Source organism: Cupressus sempervirens, chromosome 4, assembly GCF_028749045.1.
Source record: "Cupressus sempervirens isolate cs-2001-9-10 chromosome 4, ASM2874904v1, whole genome shotgun sequence".
In the NCBI taxonomy this organism is placed as follows: domain Eukaryota; kingdom Viridiplantae; phylum Streptophyta; class Pinopsida; order Cupressales; family Cupressaceae; genus Cupressus; species Cupressus sempervirens.
In genome coordinates this window covers 604,992,838-605,017,062 of record NC_143121.1, presented here as the reverse complement: position 1 = coordinate 605,017,062, position 24,225 = coordinate 604,992,838, and the positions used below count along the sequence as shown (strand labels likewise).

The window sequence follows — 24,225 nt, the reverse complement described above, 5'->3', positions numbered from 1 at the left end:
CTCTTCAAATCGTGGTATTTTGCAGTCCATTTTGGGGCACTTAGCTCATCTGCAATAGTTGGAGAGTTTTGTAGTCGTTCTTGATGTGTCTCCATTTCTAGAGAATACCAATTTCATTATTCGACATCAAGTTGGATGATTCTATGATGATTTCTGGTCAGCGATTTTGTTGTTTCTAGGAGGGTTAGTAGAAGAGTCTATGGTAGGCTCTACTCTCACACCAAGAAGTCATTTTGATGAAGGAGACCACCTTCTCCAATTTTTTCTAGCTACACTTGGTCATTGACATTTGGCAGATCCAAGGAGGGTCTTAGCAGCCGCAAAATGTTTTGTCATATTTGGGACTACAAGAGATGTAATGTCTTTTGTAGGGTAGTTGATAGAATGGCCATTTTGGGAGGGTATTAGAATATTTATAGTATCTCACTATATTTAGCTAGTTCTAGTTAATGGTCATTTAATCTATCTTTTCAATTTTTCTCAATTAAGTCTATTTTTACCCTATGCTATAATTAGTGTGTAAACTCTATTTAAGAGATGATTGTTAATGCAATATCAATTTGTTTTCTCCGATCATTCAATCTTTAACAATTACAATCTTAATATTTTGTACAGCTAAATTGTTTTATGAAATTTGGTTGTTTATTCGGTCCAAACAACATTTTGACGGTCTATCTTTTTTATAATGGTAGCCTTGTAATGTTAAGAAAGTAACCTGTATAATACTACAGGTCTGTTAGTACAGGCCATACCTTCTTGTATGCATAATATATGTCCAAAGATTGGCAAATAATACCTTTATATATTCCCTATAGGTGCCGGCAATTCTCATATTGGTGTTATTGTTTTGAGTTTAACTAAACTAATGATTAGTTGTGTTTATTCTTAACATAATACTGGAAATCGCCGATTTAGGGTTAATGCTGTTTTATTGCCTAAACTAAGGGTCATGTCCCTTGAGGGACATACCCTCTAGATTGGATACATATAGGGTTGAGAATGTAGTTTGGAGAACACACAATACAAACAGTCTGTTCTACAAGCATTCTTCTTCCCACGGATACATAGCAAAGTTGTTCAATCACACAAGTTCGAACTTAGAGGCCTGAACCTGCAGTCATCATACATATATCTGCCTCAAAAGATCTGAACATACAAATTGTTGAAAGGATCAATCACAGCAACTCTAAGTTTGTCTTCAAGGCTCCGAATTTGCAGAACTGTACATGTAAATCAGTTCTAGGGAAGAAATTATTCATATTCTTAGCTAAATGGCTTGAATTTAATGCTAATTTAGGCCTCCTTTAGTATCATTGATTTGCTACGATAATGTTATAGTTTTGTTTCTTAACATAGCATTATTACTAGAAGTTTTACATAGTCTCCTCACTAGAACTGAAGAGGTAATGTTATGTTTAGATCATCTTTGTTTTCATAACATTTTATCCTTATCTCAAGTTGTAGACGAAAAGATTGGCTGCATAAAAATAGCCTAAAGTTTATATGTAACCTAGTATTGCACCAACAAGTCCAAACTTTGTGACATTTAAATTTTCATCATTATGATGGTGTGTGCTTATTTTGATATTATGCATATTTATCCTAATATGTGTTTTGTGTTTATCTCTTACTTCTTCATATATGTCAGTACTTTGACTTAATTTGAAGATTTGGTTTAATAGCAAAGCCTTTGAATGTGACTTGGCTTTGTATCTTGAATCTTTAAAAATGCATAATTCATACCCAATTGACTATACATATTATGAGAAATGGCTTCTCTTTTATCAAGTGATAAGATTGTTTTTTAAATGATAAAATCTTAAAGTTTCCTACTCGAACTTAAAGTTTCATACTCAAACATTTTTCAGCGATAATTTTTTTTTCTTTTATTCTTTTGGGATGCAAACATGTTTATATGTAGTTGTTTTGAGAACTTACTACATTTTCAAAGGGTCAAAGTTCATTATAATATCAATCCTTATGATTAAACATTCTTTCGCTATTGATAATAATTGGGAATGCAACATTGTTAGTAGCATTTTCCCATCCACTCACATCATACAACAAGACTAGGGGTTTAAACACTCACATATCATTGAGGGAAATGTTTTATTGCTAACTTAGAGACAACTTTATCAACTTCATACAGAACTTACCATAAAACCATTTACATGCAAAAAATTACATCCTATACTATATTCTACTATTTTAGATAAACTTTTCATTTGTACAATTCAAAGGCTTTATCTCTATTTTAAACAATTTGTAGACTAAACTCTCTATTTTGTTTTCTCTCTATATCTTTTATTCTATGAAAATGCCTTTTACTTCCAAAACAAGTAGTTTTTATCTCTTATACAACATTTTTTTATGATTTTTTTTAATTCAATTGTCCCTATTTTTTCTCATTTAAATCCCCATTTTTTCAAAAAAAAAGTCTTGTACTTTTCTGATTATGTCGCCAAAAAAAATTTGCTGATATGGCTCAAATAAAGGTAAGATGCATGATTTGAATTTTGAAATATTCAAAAAAAAATGTGATTCTTACGCAACTTTCTTACGCTGGTTTGGACTCAATTAATATTTCTATGCCAGATAATAATGTGATTTTTGGACATTAACATTATTCTATTTTATTTCTATGGTCGAGAAAAAGTAAATGCAGGATTTTAAAAGAGTCAACTTTGCTAAAATATGTTTCTCAGCAACATTCTTATATATGTTTTTTATTTAATTAATATATGTCTACCAAATCCTATATTATTCAACTAGAATCCGTTTTTTGTGATATGAATTCTATCTTGGAACATTTACTTGCCTAAGAGAATCTAATATTTATAGGTTAACAATCTTAAAAAGAAATTTCACACTTCCAATTCCTGCTTACCAACTTTGAACAGTGAACAACTTTTATATATTCTCCCTATTTGAATAGTACCACAAATATATGTGCTTATGGATTCTACTAATTTATTCTAACTCTAATAAACATGAGAGCTATAATGGATGTCCTCATTATGTACAACATTTCGGCCCACATCAGTTATAATAGTATTAAATATTGCCCAAAATAAAGAAATTATAATAGTATTAAATAATGCCCAAAATGAAGAATTTCTCCCAGATATGATTTTATTCTAGCACATATATAAACTGTTTACAAAAGCTAAAGTAATATTTCACAAATCAGCTAAATAAAAAATACTTAATAGAAGACATCACAAGAAAGTAATCATCTAAAGATACCTTTTTCTCCTGAGGAAATTCAATAGACTTCAAATAAGCAGCTGCTGCAAAAGATGATGGAAAAATCTCTTCCTACACATTACAAAGAGAGATTAGGATCACTCCATACTTATTTCTAGTTAGGGCATGAAATTGATGACAATTTTGAGATATTCTAGTCTAACCTCCTGAACAGTAAGACCAAGTGCTTCAAACTTCTTCCTGTATTGCTTGCGAGACTTTGTTGAGTTGTTTGTCATGAATACAAGATTCTTTCCCTACATGAAGAATATGTATAAATGAAAGTCCAATTATATTTTACATTTCACATATACAAATCAAACTGCAAGATGCTGTTTTTTCTGTTTTCTTAAAAACAAATAAATTTGTTAACACCAAAATTATTCCTTGATATTATTTGGTTCTGAATCAGGATCAACCTACCCTTAAAAAATTAGCAATACATGAATCACATATAAAATGGTGAACTTGAAACACTTGAAAATAAGCTTCCTCTCACTTCTTTTTAAGTTTTTCTCTTATTTGGCCAATACCTTATTCCAGATTTCTACAGCAGCCTTTCTCTTCCAAGTTTCTGACTGATCATATTGCTTAATTTTTCAGTTTGGAAGTTCTTCACTGCTGTTTGGGATCCTTAATTGGGTTCAGGAGGATTTCTCTTCTTTCATTTTAAACCCTTCTCTCTGTTTTTATTTTCAGTAATTTCTCTCTTCTTAGTGTACCGTTTGGTGTGCTTGCTGCAGCTAGCTCCCCTTTTTTATGTACTTGGCAATCCCTTTGATCCTTTGTGGTCTTCTATTGGACATTAATAGACTTATCTTATCTTATTGTTTTCCTAAAATAGAACTTCTTGGTGGATATTTTGTAACCGACAATTTTAGGATCAATTGCTAAATTGTGATTCCAACCATAATTTAAAAAACTGCAAGACTTGTTGTGGACTCAGCTGAAGTTGCAAGTCCAAAGGCAAGCCAAGTCAACTCACCATGGACTCGGGAATCAAGTCCATGCAAGTCACTCTTGTTGAACTCGAGAGTCTAAGGCATGGACTCGCCCAAGTTAGACACCATGTCTCACAAGTCTGCAAGGACTCTTGCCACCCAAAATACGCCTCCTCATTTTATAAAGTGATTTTTTTTTTGACATTTGCATTCATTTTTTGTTTGTTCTTGGTCATAATAGAGTTGTAGGGTGTGGAGAACTTGAATAATCAGCATCAAATCAGATAAATACATCCAGGTGAAGAGCTTTAGAAATCAAGAAAATCTTTAAAAACAAGGGGAAATGCTCGCGAAAAAAAATTATTTCCCTTTTTTACTTCCTTGCACTTTTACCTTGTCTTTGAATACCTTTTTTATCAAATGATTCATTATCAAGTTTTGGTTGTTTTTCCATAAAACCCTATAAGTTTTATACTTTTTTTCATGTTATAACTGCTATGTCAACTTCAATTAGAAAGGGCAAGGACGAGGCAGCCCCAAAATCAGGAAAAAGAAAAGATAGGGCATGGAAATAAGGAATAAAGGGAAATAAAAAGGGAGAGGTGACATGCACAGAATGTGGCAAATGGAAGGCAAATGAAGTGAATATATTAAAATACCACCTTGCTAGAATACCCAAACAAAATGTGAAAGGCTGACCCAAAACAACTCCAGAAATTATTAGACACGTGAAGGCTCTTTTTATTGAATATGAATTGCAAAAACAAGAAACAGAAAAAAGAAAAAAAAAGCCTAAGTTGCCGATTCGGATTCTGGTTCTGGTACAGATACGGGGTTCGGGTACGCGGGTACAAAAATTTTTCCCTCCCTTGTGGATTCAGGTTCGTCTGTATATGTATGTATATATGTTCAATCATCGAAGTTACATATATAAAAAGGAGTGATACTCATAAATCCATAATGGCCAATAAAATTATAAATAAATAATTGCATTACTCATATAGTTTTAGCTTACATGCATTACAAATTGACATTAATCTGAACATGATCAATAAACATAACTATGGGCTGGCTTTTACAAATCTATCAACAGTAATTTTATCAAATCTACAAATAAAAAAATCAATCCCTGACCTTCAAACGAATTGAAGTAGAAAGCTGTTCACTACTGTCATAAACTGAATGCATTACATAGACCAATTTTGACTTGAATAATATTACCAAACTGTTGCAAGACACTATCTAAAGCTGATACAAGAGCATGCTGATGAAAAAATCAGAAATACATGCATAGACTAACCTACCGCCCTTTGGTATTTCATGGGTGCCCAAGCTCTTTGTGGATCTTTTACAGAAGGACCCACAAAGAACCCATTAAGTACCCCATAAGAACCAGTACCAAAACTGTACCAATACCAGGACCCGGGCCTAAACAGCAGAACCTGGTAACTAAGAAAAAAGCCATGATAGCTGCAATGAATCCAAATGCATACAGTTTGTCTCCCCTTGGTCACACTTGTGAAAGTGCAACCTTCTATCATCATCAACTAAATTCATCTATTGCTAACAATGAGGATGACATTACTAGTGTTGAAGTTTGTAGTTGCAATAGAGATCTCTATCTCTGATCTTATGAGAGAAATTTGTTTGTTATGACCATTATGGTCATCTTCAGCTTAAAGAGATATTTGTGATTATATTTAAGTTAATATTATGTAAAAAGACATGTGTCATACGTCATGAGAAGAGGCACGCATATGGAAATGTGAAGTGTTGTATATGTGGAAATATGAAGGGTTTTATTTTTGGGAATCAAAGAGACCTTCATGTGAAAGATGGAGAGTCTTACCTATTTATGTGACTGCTTGCCACATTGTAAATTAATCAAGTGGAAAACCTTAGTACTCAAACATTTTATATCAATAAAAGTCATATTTTGCTGGTGTGGCTGGGTTTTTCCCTTCAAGTGGAAGGGTTTTCCCAAAATAATTTCTTGTGTCTATTGTACATGTTTTATGCTCTTCTTTGTTGTTATTATCTCTAATTTCAAGGCAAAAACATAAACATGCTATCAGGGCCAGGTTCTTGATAACAGCAATAAGGAAGGTTCTCTTGTGTTCTAGCTTTCAATACGCAATTTGTATGCAATGTAGATTGCTAATTGTGAGAGCTCTCTATTTTGTAGTTTAATGCATTCTTTCATGCAAATGAATTTCATATCATGTCAACAATTCATTAGACCATAATGAATGTTGTCCTTTTGATTCCTCGTCATAGGCTTTATGCATCTATTCTATGTTTTGTGATCCTTCTACGCAATGTTTTCAAGCGCATAGATGTCTAGGTGTCAAAGGCGATGATCTTTGTAACAACATCTGTATCTGGTCGAGTGACCTTGGCAATTCATGCAATAGATGGCATTAGTAATGGATGGCAATCAAAGACTCGTGCAGAAACATGTGGCGAAGAAGTCTGGCCATAAATTTGGAGCAGAAATCTTAATTTATATCCTTAAGCAGTAATTCAACTTCGGCATCAAATGTGTGACATTCTACACTTAAATGCACACATAAAATTGATGTGTCAAAAGGTTCATGGGCTCCTTGAGAAAGGGAGTTGAGTATTCAGCTCAGCATCTGTGATCTTCGGCCCCTAGCCTCTGTCAATCTGCCAAAAAGGAGCCGGCCCAAGAGCGGTAATGAGCAAAGAAAAGATAAATATGGACGCTTATCTTCTGCTAGTATCATCTGTTCTTATTACTTATGCTCAAAGAGGGTTATTGAAACCATCGTCTATATCCTTTCTATTGATCGACACTCTTTTTAGTCGTTTCTTTCTTGTCATTGGTTAAAAGTGATGATTCATTATTGGACAATAATATTGTTGTTCAAGAGAGTCTCTTCATTATTATTATTAGTTTTATTCATGGTTGATTGCTAAGAGACCGTTTTTTTTTCTCTCTTCATCTTCTTTCGAAGAGCATATTTCTTGTGCAGGCTTCTCATCTCTAATTGCGATAGCGTTCAGGTCAAGCAAGGAATTATTCTCTTGGAAAGACTTGAATTCTTTCGTTGGATGAAACCTAGAATCATTTCTAGTCTACAGGAGCATCTCTATCAAAACATTCGACTTAAAGATTTCTCTTTTGTATTCTGTGGGGTTGGATTTGTGTTATTGCCATAGAAACTATGATCAGTTTTTTTGGGAGGGGCAAGCTTGATATAACACTTTATGAATATTGGCATGAGTTTAAGCTTTGACATTGTGCAGCTCAAGGACCTCTCATTCCAACAAGAAACTGGTGGAATGAAGTACCTATTGTTGTTCAACTCTTTGTCCTACTCCTGATGATTTATGTCGAAGTTTTCTTGAAATCGTTCAGCCTTGTGAGATAAGGGAAAATAGTAAAGAGGCATGGGCATAGTCTGTGCTCTTGGAGGAGTTGGGCTTAATTTTAATGGAGGAAGAAATGAAATCAAGCCTCTACTTCATTGGACTGTAGTCACATTGTGATCATTAGTTCTTTCATTAGACAGATTGACTCCACCTTAGCAGTCATCTTTCTCAGGGGTGTGGCCTTTATCGGAATGAGAAAGAAGTTTTTTTTTTTGGCGTGCTTCAGCAACCATCATGATATATTGATTCATTAAATCTGTTCTGATTCATCATTGAAGTATGTTTTGTTCTCTTCTTTCAGTATAGTTCTGTGTTTAGGACATATGTTTTGAACTTTCAGTAAGATAAACTTCCAGTGAAGGTGAAATTAAAGACAAAAATTCCTCCCGTACCTGTAAAATTTGATGACATTCAAGGACTTCAAGTAGGAGAGCAAATATGGATTGTTCAGTGGTTTCCTGGAGTACTCTATTTGGTTCCTTTTCATGAATGGATGTTGTCATATTCATTCTTTCCTCTTCAGTTCATATTGTTTACCACATGAATATGTAACAGTTACCATTTGGGTATTCAGCATCTTTTCTTTGGCGTATTTAAAGCATAATGAGTTATCAACATATATAGAGAGAAGATAACACGTTCAAGAAATGGAAGATTTTATTGAAGACATTTCGTTCTTTTTATAGAAGAGAAGTTTTGTTATTTGTGCAACAGGTTTAAATATTGTCTAGTCTTGTACTGTGTGTGCAGCATATATTCCACAAGATTATTAGTTTATCAGGTTTATTTTTAAGCAGAAATTACGATGAAATCATCTCTCACAGTTCATCGAATGAGTGTGTACTTCGAAGATTTTTCGTGTTTGTAGAGTAAAAGTTGGGGATATTGATATTCATAAAATTCTAGAGCACCGCATGATGCTGCAACTGTAGGAACTACTGCAGGGTTATAGAGAGGGTCGATTGGAGTAATTTGTCATGCAGGAGCCCTCCTGCAAGCCTTACTATTCTTGGCAGCAGTGCATGCGTGAGTCAAGAAGACCAATGTTGCATAGCTATCTGTTTAAGTAATTTCATATATCTGCATATGAGATTCAAAGGGAGTTTGATTCAAGCTTCAATATTCCATCAGATAGGTTTTTACTGTAGCAAATTTTAAGCATTCTATATTTTAATATAGATCTTACCTTACTGGGAATAGAGTAGAGCATTGATCTCCATATTTGATGCAGGAAGCAGGGCAATGCAGACTACACAAGGACACTACTCATAGTCTTGGACTGAATTGATGCTGAGGTTTACTATTTTTTTTTTTTTAGTACATTTGATGTGCTTGGTGTCAAGTAGAGTTTGCTGCTTATTCTGTTTTTATCTCTGGTGTAGTTCTGATAAAGATACGAAAATTCTACTTTATTTAATACCGATTCAACTTATTATGTGGGTGGTATGTGATACATGAAAGGGCAAATATCTGTTCAGAATTTGGAACTGTTGTTTGGGTTATACTTAGCAAGCTGTGTGAGTGATTCTTGACAGGATCTCTCTGTGATCAACTATGTTGTTTTCAGTTTAATCTATTCTGTGTGATTATGATTCAAAGGAATTCATATAAGAATCATGTATTGATGTTTAGGGGCATAGGCTATTGTCTATCACCGTGTAAGTCTTGATGGATTAGTATCAAACATTACTTGTGAATATTTTATGCATCTTCATCATTGTATGGATGCAAGATTCCACTGTGTGTGTAGAGATTTATCGAACTAATGGACTATAGGCTGGCATCAACATTAAGTATAGTATCAAGAGGATACTAACTTGACTTTGTGCAAAAGCTTGTGGTTAGGCTGACAGGTTATTCTGAAAGATCCCAGTTCTCATTTTTTTTTATGGTAACATTCTTATTGAGTAATACATTTTGTTCATATGAATGTTGGACTTCATTTTTATGTATGTGTGTTGATATCAAACTCCAACGAGATAAGTATTCTATGATTTTTGTATCTAACTGGAAAGAGAGTATAACTTTATTTTGACCTCTATGATAAGTGGATCTTATGAGTTGTTATAAATGTCTTTGTTGTAGGGTGCAATGGGATAGTGAGAGATTTATGCACAGGTTGTTTGCAATCTTGAATACTAAACTGGTGGTACATTATCTTCATTAAAAGAGGAAGATCATGTTTAGAGAGAAACTACTCAGCTTCAGAGGGAATCTTTGTTAAGAGAAAATCTCAGCTGTCCCTAGTGAGAGGGAGTCTTTGTTAAGAGAAAATCTCAATTTTCCCTGCTGAGAGGGAGTGTCTTTGTTAAAAGAAAATCTCAGTTATTAATGTTGCCCTTGCTGGAGGGAGTCTTTGTTAAGAGAAAATCTCAGTTGTCCCTGCTGAGAGGGAGTCTCTATTAAGAGAAAATCTAAGTTATTAATGCATTCTTCTCTCGGAGAAGCTTGAGGTACAAATCCTCATTTCCACCCTCTGCGAGTAGGTGCGGCGGACCACCCTCTGTGAATAGGCATGTTGGAAATGCATTCTTTTCTAGGAGAAGTCTAAGGTGAAAGCCCTCGTTCCACCCTCTGCAAGTTTTGAGATACAAGTCTTTGTCTTACCCTCTGCAAGAAGGCATGGTTAAAGTCGTGTGTGTGACTCCATTTTATGTACCTACGAAGTAACTATGGTGGTTATGTTATGCTGAGATAACATATGTTGCAACTATGTGTACGTGCCTAACTAAAGATCTCTCTCTTGCTAAAAGGGAATGTTGAAGTTTGTAGTTGCAATAGAGATCTCTATCTCTGGTCTTATTTGAGAGAAATTTGTTTCTTATGACCGTTATGGTCATCTTTAGCTGAAAGAGATATTTGTGATTATATTTAAGTTAATATATGTAAAAAGGCATGTGTCATACGTCATGCAAAAAGGCCTGCATATGGAAATGTGAAGTGTTGTATATGTGGAAATATGAAGGTCTTATTTATGTGATCATTAATCAAGTGGAAAGCTTGGTACTTGAACAATTTATATCTATAAAAGTCATTTTTTGCTGGTGTGGCTAAGCTTTTCCCTTCAAGTGGAAGGGTTTTCCTAGGATAATTTATTGTGTTTTTTGTACCTATTTTATGCTCTTCTCTGTTGCTGTTTACCTCTAATTTCTAGGCAAAAACATTTAAAATTAACACTTGGAATCCTATTTCATCATACCCAAAAAAATTATTTCATGCAATGTTTCAAGAGCACAACCTTTACTTGAAGGTAAAAGATGGAATAACAAAAATTTTGGTACTACAACAATTTGCCTTTCAATGCAGCGAACAGCCCATATTGGAAAGGTTTGGTTAGCACATTTACAATTGCAGGCAAGGGATTATGACTTCAATGGGCCATTGCTAAAGAAAGCAATGAAAAATACATACGTAGTTATTGATTAGGAAAAAAAAAAGTTGCAAGAGGATGCAGCATCTTATCTGATGGAACTACAGATGAAAGAAATAGGACTCTCCTCAACTTCTTGGCATCTTCTAATGGTGCAATGGTATTCCTTAAGTTTATAGATGCCTCCAACAAAATAAAAAATGTTGGGACTTTGTGCAATTTGTTAGATGGGGAGATCCAGGAAGTTGGAGTTGAGAATGTTGTGCAAATTATCATAGACAACACAACTACATATATATTTTTAGGTAGAACACTTATGTATCTAGAGGTAGAATGCTTATGAAGAGGCATCGCACAATTACATGGTGTCCTGGTGTTGCACACTACTTGGACTTGTTGTTAGAGGACATTGGAAAGATTAGTTGGGTGAAAAGGGTTGTTAAAGATGTTAAAAGTTCCACAAATTCATCTACAACCATTCTTAGGTCCTATCTTAAATAATGAGAAAACACACAAATGGCAAGGACCTTGTGCGACCAAGAGTGACATGATTTGCTAGTCATTTTCTCACATTGCAAAGCATTCTTGGTGTCATTCCTCATCTTAAGAAAATGTTTGTGTTTGATGCTTGGCTACAGTCTACATACTCCAACAAACTTGAGGCTAAGATGATAGTAATGTTTCTTTTGATGATGTGTTCAACAAAAGTGGAGACGAGTTAATCAAGTAACAAAACCAAATATAAACTTTAAACAAGATGATCTACTTGCTATATTTTAGGGGTTAATTGTGTAATATTTTTTATGTCTTCATTTTTCTAGCTAATAGAGCCTTGGTAAGGGTTCTTCATGTTGGGTGAATATTTTATAATTTTTGGTAAGGGTTCTTCAAGTGCCCTATTTTCGGAAAAGAATCCACCTACTCGCGGAGCAAGAAATGGGCAAGATGAAATCTCTAACTATACTTCTATCTAGTAGCTGGAAAGAGTGATATCGATAAACCAACACCAACTCAAAGGCTAATTGAAAGTGTACTGGTTTGGCTCTAAGTCCTGTTTATTTAATTTATAAGAAAAATCACTACCATTGGGGCCCAAAGACTTCCAGAAATAGATAATTTCTATTCTATTCTATAAGAAAAACCTCTACCATTGGGGTGCAAAGACTTCCAGAAATAGGGAAATTCTAACTATTTTTCATGAATTTGAGAGAATACAAGCAACAGTCAAAATTTATAATCTATGTATCACCACAATTACTCCCAATCAAATCTTCGGTTTCGATTGCTTCTTAACTCACTATGCTCTATTATTGAACACGCAATAATAACATGAATCAAAGACAATAGGCACAAATTACAGTCAAAGCTTCGAATCCAATTGCTTCTTTTATTCACTTTTCTCCAAAATTGGTACTACACAATCATAGTTATGCTTGCACAAGTTTGGCAGAGCTTTCTTGCATACAACAAAAGATGATTTTTACAATGAGCGGGCACTCCTTTATATAGGCAAAGGAGTTGAAAAAAGGGAGGAAAAAGTGGGAGCAACTCAACCAACTTTGACTCGGTCTAACCAACAAGAGAAATTATTGGATTACATTTCATTACACATGTAAATCGTATTACATGTAATTACACATTTTCATCTAATACATCCTCTTCAATTACAAACATGAAATAAGAAGAACTAAGATGGAAGAGAAATGAAACAATCCTAGGTTTTGTTCTGAAGGGCCTTGTACGTGGCGATGATATCCTGGATGATCACAGGATCAGGAGTCCCTATATTTTGTCACTGCATTCACCTTGATAATCATGGTGTTGCGTCTTTTGATAGCCTCTGACTATCTTTGATGAATTGTCAGTTATCATTTGAAAACTTGATGTGATCAAGATTTTCTCACTCAAGTTGTCATGAATTCTCCTTTGTAGATCAGCACAAACTAGAGTCTTTGACACTTTGAAGACCTTTTCGACGATGTCTGGATGTAGACTTGGAACAACTTTCCACCAACACCTTTAACTTCTTCTTTTCTTGAAGCAAAGTGCTTGGCACATTCTCACACAAACTCGAGTTCTCGGACAATCATTGGAAAAATGGAGACCAAATGAATTATCGCTTCTTTCATTCGAAGCACACCTTCTTTACTAGATGTCTTCATTCTTTATAGAAATTTTGACATATCTTGACTTGCTGCAACTTAAAAGTTTTAATGGGATTGAATCCATCATTGGAAGATATGGATTCTGACTCCATGAGAATATTGGCAAAATGGATCTCTGAGGAACAATATATTCGGAGTATTGATTAGATACTTATGGGACATATGCAATGAATTGGATGTGATATGGAAAGTACATGCAGAGGGCTAAAATGGGACTTAGGAAGATGGATGACATTGAGCAATGATGGGTTTTTGTGGGTATGGTCGAGAATGCAAGTTAGGATGCATATGGATGTGTGCAAATGGCGACTTTGGTGTACAAAAGAGTGACCTTTACCTAAATTGGGTTCTCAAGATGCAATTGCATATTAAGGGATTTACATGTAATCGTGACTTGATACAAACATGTAATTAGGTTCAAAGGATGAGATTACATGTAAGCGGGTTTGGAAAATAAGTTTATATGTAAATGCATATGAAGGATGGTATTACATGTAAATGTGGATGGAAGATGAGATTACATGTAATTGCGGATGGAGAATGAGATGCAATGTGCTATGACATGTAATGATGGGTGTGGAATGAAATGATGCACTTGCATTAAATGGTGAAAGGTGGAGTGAAGTCAAACGTGCTCAAGTTTTTGGGAAAGAGCTTGCAACTTCTTCCAAAAGAAAAATGAGAAAGCAAGCAAACAAACAACGAAAACAAGCACAAAGAAAACACATATCTTTGGTCTTAAACTCAAACATGTCAACAAGAAAGTCGTTTTCATGTGCAAATTCGAAATTGGAATTTGAGAAAATTCCAAATACTTAAAAAAGAATGTTTTCATCCTATTTAAAGAGAATTTGCACTTTACATGGCATACATTTGGACAAATGTGCAATAACAAGCCATAATATGCATGGAAATAGCAAGATAAGCATGAATTGATGAGCAAGTTTGAAAATGTCAACTTACTTGGAGATCAAAGAGCCAAAATAGCAAGAATCATAAACTTTGAAGACCAATTCTCCTCCAAATCCGAATTCTCAAACAATAATTTGACTTCTTCCACACTTGCAAATAATGAATGATTAATGAGCATTCAATGGTTGAATTTGACATGAGAATGCCAAAAATGTAGTCTCCAAAGGCAATAGCATGCAGTAAAACTCAAAAACGACCTCTATTGATCCAAATGTATGGGCGACCTCTATTGATCCAAATGTATGGGCTGGAAATGTCCCCACTTTAGCAATTGTCCAGTTGTTTGACCATTAGCCTATTTCTGTGTGGTCCCAGAGGCTAACGAAGAGGTTAGTGGGATCCTAAGATGTTTTGGCCTAGTCATTTCCAGTTCGGGCCAAAATGGAGTTGATTAACATGGTGTTGGGCAATCTTACTATTTTTAGTAAGTCAGCAGGGCATGGGCGATGTCAGAATTAGTGATTAGGTTTAATGCTACTCAATGAGAGCTTTCCGACGAGCTATCACTCATATTATTCCGAGCCCAATTACTATTTTATTTTAATGCCTGAAGTTTATTAAAGTAAAATTTAAATTAAGTGTGAAACTAATAAAGTGTTACTTTAATATTATTCATGTTGGGTTGTGTGATGGAAAAGGGAAGCCCAAGGGAGACATAAGGTGTTATTTTATTTTATTTTATTTTAGAACACTTTATCCCACATTGTTTGTGAAAAGTGGGTCGACCCTATGAAGTAGAAACAAAAAGGAGAGCTTGTGGTCCTTGTTTGGCGGGTTGAATATGAGAAGAAAATGGATGTGTGAGTTGCAGATCTGTTCTTGGCATTAAAGGACGTCTATCCTCTCGTGTAACATTCTAGACGTCATTCCCTTGGGGTTTGGCCTTTGGAATTCATTGCTATCAACTTTATATCCGGCAAATTGGGTGCATTTCCAGCTACAACCAAGTTCCTAAGTTACTGTAGCTACTAGGTTACTGTAGCAGCACATCACTATAGCAACTGTATCACTATAGCAACCGTGTCACTGAAGCAACGCGCCATTGTAGCAATCGAGTTACTAGAGCAGTTGCTTATTGTTTGCAACAGGTCAATGCAAGGGCCACGCCCGCAACTATTTGATGTAAACAATGTTTGTTCCGATTTATTGTTGGAGTATTCAGTGAGTCAGCTTTGCACTTGTTATTAAATTTTGGAAATCAATATAAATATAAAGTGTTGGTTATTTCTGCAATATATGTTATGCTTTTTCAATTCCTATATTTATGCTACATGCCAAACACAACACGATACAAACAACCTTTAGAGCCATAAGGGTTGTAGCATATAATAGAGACTGTAAGCTAAGTGTTTGATAAAATTACCATATAGTTGTGAATACTTGTACGCAGATTTTGGGGGTATCCATTACAATGGTATCAGAGCTTTAAGTCCTACCATCCTGTGGAAGCTTTACAGGGAATTTGGAACAGTTGAATAGAGGGAAAAGTGTTTGACGAAATGTCAAAACACTAAAGTTAGAAATAAAACAGGTTAAGAATGTATGTTTGAGCATGCAACAGAGGTCATTTACTTCTGTCATACCAGGGTAGGACAACAAAGATTCAGACTCACACAGTGAGCAATCTAATTCATCCGTGCAAGTGGACATAGAATATAGTCATACAGACACAAAGGAGATTCTTTGAACAAGACAACAGTATGGGTGATCGAGATGACAGGAATACAAGACTAGGCGAAGGCAGGAATGTCGGACCAGATCAGGAGGAGGTAATGTTCAGACAGTTACTAGGTGCACTAGAGGAGGGGCAGCGTATGCAACAGGAGCAGAATAGGCGAATGGACATGATGTTGCAGCTTATGGCTAGACAGATGGGCGTCAATATTAATCCAGGTGATGCCAACAATGGAAACAATAACAATGGGGGAAACAATAAAATAGTGGCAATGATAATAATGGAGACTGAGGCAACAACAACGGTCCTGAGAATAACGTTAATGGTAATAATGGACATAGAAACAATGGGAATGGGGCTGATAACTTTAGACACGTTGCACGCCTAGCTCAAACAGCGAGTTTGAGACCTCTTCTACCCACCTTCCCACCCAGAGATTCAATTCAACCAATAAATGAACAATAGATTACCGAGTTACAGGATCAATTCAAGCGGGACTGGGAGGCTAGTGGACCGGAGTTTCAAGCGGACATTTCCCTTAGAGATTATATGGACTTGAGGATGAGACACATGCCTAGACCAGGAGGGAGGAATCAAAACTTTGAGTTGAGAAAGGAAGTTGGAAAACTTTCTTTACCTTATTATGATGCTTCAGGGAAGATGACTACATGAGCTTGGGTGGAGAAGGTAGATCCATACTTGCAGCTGAATCCTATGCCTGAGGAGGAGGCCAGAAAGTATGTGGCTATTCATTTGGATGGCCCAACGCATGAGTGGCGACACCATGGTATGGTAACCTTGGGGCATAATTAGATCACATCTTACGAGTTCATTGAGAGGCTCATAGAGAGATTTGATACCAAGGATTCTGAGTTACAGTTTAAGGAGTTGGCACAACTCAAGCAATGGGGATCAGTTGAGACTTTTATATCAGTGAATTTCAAAGGTTGGATGTGTTGGTCACAGATATTTCAGAGAGGAGGTTAGTAGTGTTGTTTATGGACAGACTCTCAGATCCCTTGAGGGGTTGGGTCAAGGGGCATGACCCAACTACATTACAGGAAGCTACTAAGAAGGCTTGTGACTTAGCACCTTCTTCTTTTAGGAGCAGATTTCAGCCTAGGGATTCACATATGAAGAAGGATAAGGAGAAGGACAAAATAAATTTTCACCAAAATGCTCAACCAAAAAGGGATAATAAGTTGGATAATGACACCCTGAATGAGTTGAGGAGGAAGAAGCTATGTTTTCATTACAGAGAGCCTTGGGACTTATCTCAATAGTGTCCTCTCAAGGCTAAGGCAAATCAAATGGAGTATTTCTCAACAAAGGAATCACAGTCAGAGAGAGAGGATCAGCACTTTGATTCAGACGAGGGTAGCACTACAAAGGAGAGCAACATTCTTGAGGATGAGAAGTCATTGGCAAGATTAACGGGGGCTCAGAAGGCAAACACATTTAAGGTTAGGGGTATTATCCAGGGGCAAAAAGTGATCTCACTCATTGACACTGGGGCTACACATAATTTCATAGATGCACAATTGGTAGCCAGGAGAGGTTTACAGACTGAGGAGCATGTTAGGTTTAAGGTCATGGTGGCGAACGGTGACAAATTATTATGCACTTGGAAGATATCTAACCTTCATATAAGGTTTGGAGATGGCTATGAGTTTGAGGATGAGTTCTATGTAGTAGACATGGGAGATTATGATGTCATCCTCGACATGACATGGATGGCCTCGCTGGTTTCATGAAGCGTGTATATAGGTGCATGTGTCATGTATTTACAATGTACATTGCTTCTACATGTAATCTGCCAAAACTACTTCTACTTCTAAAAAGCATAAGAAAGAAGTGCCCAAGGCAAGATCTTCACAACATGTCCATGAACTCTGAATTTGTGCAACGATTTGTGTAGAGTTGTTGCATCCGATTCTTCTGTACTTCATGCAACAATTGGTAACTTACAGAAAACATACGCGTTCTCTTAAGTAACACTACCGCATTCTTCAATCTAAATCTATAGATCATGAAGTGAAAATTTATAACATGTGAAAGTACCAATCTCTTTGAAACCAAAGTTTTTCACACCAAATTGTAGGTGAATTACTTTCTCGAATTATGTTATGAGAACTCCCTCATCAAAGACTTCTCCACTTTTAGTGATAATTACACGTCAGTTGCTGAAAAACCATCGTTGATCATGTTTTCTTAGTCTTGCAAACGTTGTACTGCTACTTCACCTTCAACCACTAGGATTTACAGAACCTTTTCTATGGTTCTCATTAGATGCAAGGTATTGTAGTACATCTCCACTAAAGAGAAAATACAATAATCATGGAAAACATCTAAGTCAACTTCAATCATGGTCTTCCACACATTCAGGCCACCTTGAAAGATTTGAGGAGTTGATGAAATGAAGCAAGAAGCTCCTTCAAGCTTGTTGAAATATCTCTCCCATGTCTCAATATCCTAAAACTATCCCTAATCACATCCACCCCTTGAGACACTAGACAATCACGTCAATTGTCCATAGCTCTAGCTTTTCTTGCAATCTGCACTGCATGTTGTGAAGACTTAATTGTCAAAAAAGAGGCCTTCATCTTCTTAATGATGTCTTGCAGTCTAGCGATCTCCTATTTAGGTCTATTCGTCCTTTCCCACAACTTCTCATTCTTTTGAGCGAGCAAGATGAGAGCATCATGTGCATCATATTGACAAGCCAAGTGAGATTGTTTACCAAATCCAATTGTGGTGAACTCATAATGACTAGTTTGCATTTGGTCATCTTGCTTTTTCAACGCGAGGCTCAGCCACCTCTGCATATTTGGTGTTATCAGCACCCACTACGATCCTTGACACCACTTTGGCCTTCTTGGTCTTAGAAACTTTGGCCTTTGTAACCAAATTAGTCATGCTCCTCAAGTGGAAGTTCTTCCTTCTTCCTCTTTTGAGTAATTGTAGTGAGCCAAGGAGTATGAGTGAAGGAAGAGGAGTCCATAGCAGCAGTGGATATCGGATCAGTTTGTGCAACTGTAGTTACAATAGCTAGGGCCTTGTACATGATTGTCACTGGAGATGAGACGTGTGTGACTTCTGCCATGAATAGCTCAAACTACGCTGATGAAGTATCCGTCAACGTCATGGATGGAACTACAACATTAGGGATGTACATGGTATAAGCATTGAACACACTCATGAAGTTGTGATATTGCTCCACTATCAGAACTGCAGGAGCAACTAATTAGATCGAAGTTGGATCCACATGATATGGTGACTGCTTGGGAGGAAAAGTGTCAATGGCATAATGAAAGGGTGAATCAGCTGTACTCATTTGAGGCTAGCGTAGAATCACGAAGGGTGGTTGTGACCAATACTTTTGGAAGAGGGGGTCTCCTTGGAGAGAACCTTCTCGATGGAGGAGGAAGCTCATCATCACTAAGATCAATGTGAATCTTCTAAGGTTTTGTAGGTTTCCCCTCAAGCACAATCTTTTCCAAGCTTAACCTTTATGGGTTTCAGCCCTCTTTTCTTCAACCAAATATTTGCATTGGCAAGAATAGACAAAAAATGATCCAATATGGAAATGCTTTCCTTGGATGAGTAGGATGGAGATGAGATAGGCAGCCTACCAAGATGATATTCAATGTCTTCCAAATCTGGGATTTGATCATCATCTTCAAACCCTGCAAGGATCACTGCAGGGTTGAAGTCCACAATTTGCTTAAGGGTTAAACAATAATAGTCCATATGATGAATGTACATCTTTGTGCACAAATCAACCCAAAGGTCTTCAAGGCGATGAACTTGAATGTAGGATATTCTGATTTTATCATTCACGCCTCGCCAATCAAAACATGCACGCACTATGAACTTCTTCAAAGTGACCCTTTCTAGTTCAAACTCCATGTTCTTGGCATTTGGTATTGTGTCCAGTGAATAGCCACAAGTCCTTTGAGAATTTTGCAATGACCCCGCTCAAATCTGATCCCAAAATGCTGATAAAGGTTCAAGAAAACACTTTGCATACAAGGGTCATATGACTGATATAAAATTTCAGTTTGCTTTTATAGCTCTTTCCTTCACTTAGCATCAATAAGAATGCTTGCAAGAAGACTCTAAATTGACTAAACAATGGCCTAACATGAATGTGCAACTTATTTTGACAATATTCAATGCATATATGTGACTGAAACTACTTGCAATATGCAGCTACAGCAACTAGTAATTTTGACAAACACTTGGGATGCAACTTGTGATGGTGTTAATACACTTATAGCCAAGTGGCATTTATACAAACACTTGGTATGCAGAATTATAACATTATTTATGCCAAAAAGAGGCTATCAAACAATTGGCATGCAAACTAATAAGCTGATCGTGAATGATAAATACATATTCAATTACACTATATCAAACTAGCAAATTATGTCTCCTTTATTGCACATAAAATGTTAACTACAACACTAGTATGAAATGGCCAAGACTCTTGGCTTACATCCGCAAGAATAATGCTTAAATCTGTTACAACTTTCACCTACAGCCTTACCTTCTAATATGCATCTAAATGATAAAAACAATGCATGTAATATCCAAAGGAACCTAATTGTAGATGGCTGTAATAATTTTCTCCAATGCTACCTTTCTGCTTTGCTTTTTCCGATTTGCTTTTTCACTTGCTTTTTTCGGATCTGCTTTTCGCTTTGCTTTTTCGAACTGCTTTTTCGGATCTGCTTCCAAAAACTCAAACCCTCGGGTAGTCTGAGTATACAAATTAAACTCAACTTGAAATGGCTGAATACCACTTCCAAAGTGCAACCCTTCAGAAGATTTTTTACTTCCTCAGTTATGCGATCTACTGGGAGGTATCGTTCCCAAAGACCAATAGACTATCTGAAACCCTTGGCTTCACAATAGACCATGTGATTGTATTCACAATCTGATGTCAAGAGAAATGATAAAAACTAGATGATGCGAATGAAGCCCAAGATGCCTATTTATTCTTTTTCTCCACTTTCTCCAGAAACTTCCAGAACATTATTTTTATTTTATTTAATAAGTGACTTTAGAAGGTATTTTTCAAGTCACTTTATTAAATTAATTAAATATAAAGTTACCTTTTTAATATTTATTTATTTGATAACTTTATAAATAATTAACTTAATACCACTTATTTATTTAATTAAAATAATTAATTAGTCATCCTCATAAAATATTCATTATTTTGGCCAACTTAATTAATTAAATTAATTAAATCAAATTACTGCCAAAACAAGGACATTACAGTCTGTCTCTCCTAAAATTGCTTGACCTCAAGCAATTCACCACCTGGATCCCACAAGAAGAACTGCATAATGTCCCTATCATCGCCAAACAACTCCTGCAACATTTGCTCAATCCATCTATCATTTTGTTGTATCAACTCAATACCACCAACGCATTCCATTGGCCTAAGCGGAATGTACAACCCAACTCTGCAACAATGGTGAACATTCTCGAATGAAATTGTACCCAGTATGGAGAATCCACATACTATACAACTCCTGCAGTCAACACAACTCTGCAAATCACCGGCCACTATCTCATAGCCATAACTCCTATGCACCGCTGATGGCAGAAACACATCACTAGATAAACAGCAAGAAATAGAACCCAAACCAAATCTAACGGCCATCAAGTCCTCAACAGCTAGATCCAATGCAAACTGATGAACATACCTTGCAGTATAATGCTGATTAAAAGAACCAGCCTCAGTCGATAGCTCGCCATACACAAGTGATACAACCCACTGCAACTGATCACTAACCAAGCCGGAACTAACTACTATTTCCGAAGATATTGCCAAGGGAGTACTATCACTAGCAAAAACCATGCCAATTGCCAGCTCACCAACATCACACATGATCTCTGATACAACATCACTAGTCTCCTTGCCATCCGTAGTAGAGACCACCACCAAGTCAAACATACCACCATGCTCAACTACAGCGCCCAACTCAACTGATCCTTCCTCCAGTGGAAACGAACCAAACATGCCAATACTGGTATCGAGGACAGATATATCCTCATCTTCACTGCCTCTATCAACCTTGACCATGGACATCCTCGGATCACCAGACACCGTGGCCTATGACTGTACAGAATCTGGTAAAGACTGAAGTCGCTCTAACTCCATGGCCACCTCAGCCAAATGAAAATGTGACTCCTCGAAAGCCAACTGTGTACTCTCAAGAAACTCAGAAGTCACCTCGAGCTGCTGAGTAAGCTCACTCACCTCATCTTCCTTGACCAATAATGCGTCATATGTTGTACTGCCCCACTCCATAAGATAATCTCTGTTGGCTACCAACTCCATATAATTATGTCTCACAATCCAGATAGCCTTCCATAAAGAGTGGATCCCTATCAAGGAAAGATAACTGCCTCCCCGCTCATCACTAGTAGGAGAACCTCATTCATAAACTGCTAACAACTGACGAGCAGCATCGAAATGCTCGCAAATGTTTACCGTACAGGTAAAAGAATCAACGCATACAGACAATGAACATGAATAGTAGAATAATATTCGCAATAGTAGATGAATTATGCTTTACAATGATCCCAGACGGGATATAAATACTACTGCCGAACCTTCCCGAAGGAGTCCGTCGGCCACAATTATTCTATCCGTTACAAACTATTTACCGCCGGACCGTCGGCTACGGAATACCGAAACACCGCCGGACTGTCGGCTACAGAATACAGAAACACCGCCAGACCATCGACTACAGAATACAGAAACACCGCCGGACCGTCGGCTACAGAATATAGAAACACCGCCGGACCGTCGGCTACAAAATACAGAAACACCGCCGGACCGTCGGCTACAGAATACAAAAAACCGCTGAACCGTCGGCTACAGAATACAGAAACACCGCCGGACCGTCAGCTACAGAATACAGAAACACCGCCGCTCCGTCGGCTACAGAATACAAAATACCACCGAAACCATCCAGTCGGCTAACAACAAACAATAGCAATGTCTCGCTCACTAACTCTCAGCTGACTAGGCACATGATTGTGTTGGCTGGTCAAACTACTATACTCTACCCCTAGTACACTGTCCAAAGGAGTAACCTCATAATAGCTATCATTTGTAATACTGCCATCCAAATTCTGCAGACCAACTACTAAACTCGTATCATCAAACGGAGTGACTGAAGCATCAACATAAACCTCCGTATCAAAGGAACCCGCTGAAGAGACTAAGTCCTCGACACTGTCCACAACATCCCCCTAGGTGTCATCTGTAATAATCAGATCCTGGGACTCTTCTATAAATTCTGTCATATTTGAGAGATCATCAACCCATTCCAACAGGAATGGTCGACTAGATACATGAACAATGCCCAACACAGGTGTATAAAAACTAATTCCAGCATCAGACAAGCTGCTGGCATGGATGAGAACTACACCTGGTAAACTACTAATCAAGTCCATGATGGTGCAACAGATACTATTACCAAAAAATGATAGACATCTCCGATCAAAACATTCCCAAGTACTAAGATAAGGATCCCAACAACTAATTCGTGAATGGAAATTAACTGGCAACTCAAGTAAACTCCTCACCTGAGTAATGTGAACAATACCAATTGACTCCGCGCACCTGTCTACTGTACCCACTACAAGCTCTAAATTCGGAGTGTGAATGCTAGACATACTCATATCATCATCAACATGTGACCCGACTGTAAAAGAAAACTGAGTCCCTACCATATGCGCTAACTCCTAAACTGAACTCACCTCGAGACGAAGCTCGTCCACATGTCTCTCAGAACCCTGGACAGCCAACTGAGTATACATCAAGGAATTCCGAGTATCCTCCCGCTCATGAGCAAATCAATCGGCCTCCTCTTCCTTCTTCAATGCATTTGAATATATCCCCACAAGATTAAGGAGATGATCGTGATCTGAAAGTAGATGTATGTAACTTACCTTCATTGCTTTCATGCCTTTCTTGATCTGCTATAAGTCGTCACAAGAAGAACCTGTCGTGACTCCTTTCTGTCTCTCCTGCAGTTGAATCATCCAAATGTGATTCTCGATCAATCCACACATCCTGTCATGATGAGATAAAGCCGCGACAATATCCTTTTTCTTCATCTTCAGCTGGCTTGCCAAAACACGTGAAGAACTACTAGCCTCTATCTCATGCGAAGAAGCATCCAACTGTGCCTGATACTCATTTTCTGCAAAGTCTTGAATGCTCACTTTCTGATCAACCGTACTATCCTCAAACATGACAGTATCCTCAACTGTTGTAACTTTATCCAGCCCAACTATACTGGAATCACTATCTGTGTCAATCACACAATCCTGTGTACCTGTGATATCACCTTCTGATGTAACTGGCTCAACTTGCACAACATCTGTGACCACTTCTGCCTGTGAAGATGATGCAGATAAACCATTACCTGA

At 36.9% G+C, this 24,225-nt stretch overlaps 1 protein-coding gene across 1 annotated transcript in view; it reads right to left on the bottom strand.

Moving 5' to 3' along the window:
• The window catches only part of LOC149562680 (phosphoglycolate phosphatase 1A, chloroplastic-like), a 175,120-nt gene that overhangs the window by 112,413 nt on the left and 38,482 nt on the right, over nt 1–24,225 (bottom strand). Inside the window, exons 3-4 of the mRNA XM_089826127.1 lie at nt 3,411–3,503; nt 3,247–3,318 (exon numbers count right to left, since the gene is read on the bottom strand). Of these exons, the coding sequence (XP_089682253.1) occupies nt 3,247–3,318; nt 3,411–3,503 (165 nt within the window). The remainder of the gene's footprint in view (nt 1–3,246; nt 3,319–3,410; nt 3,504–24,225) is intronic.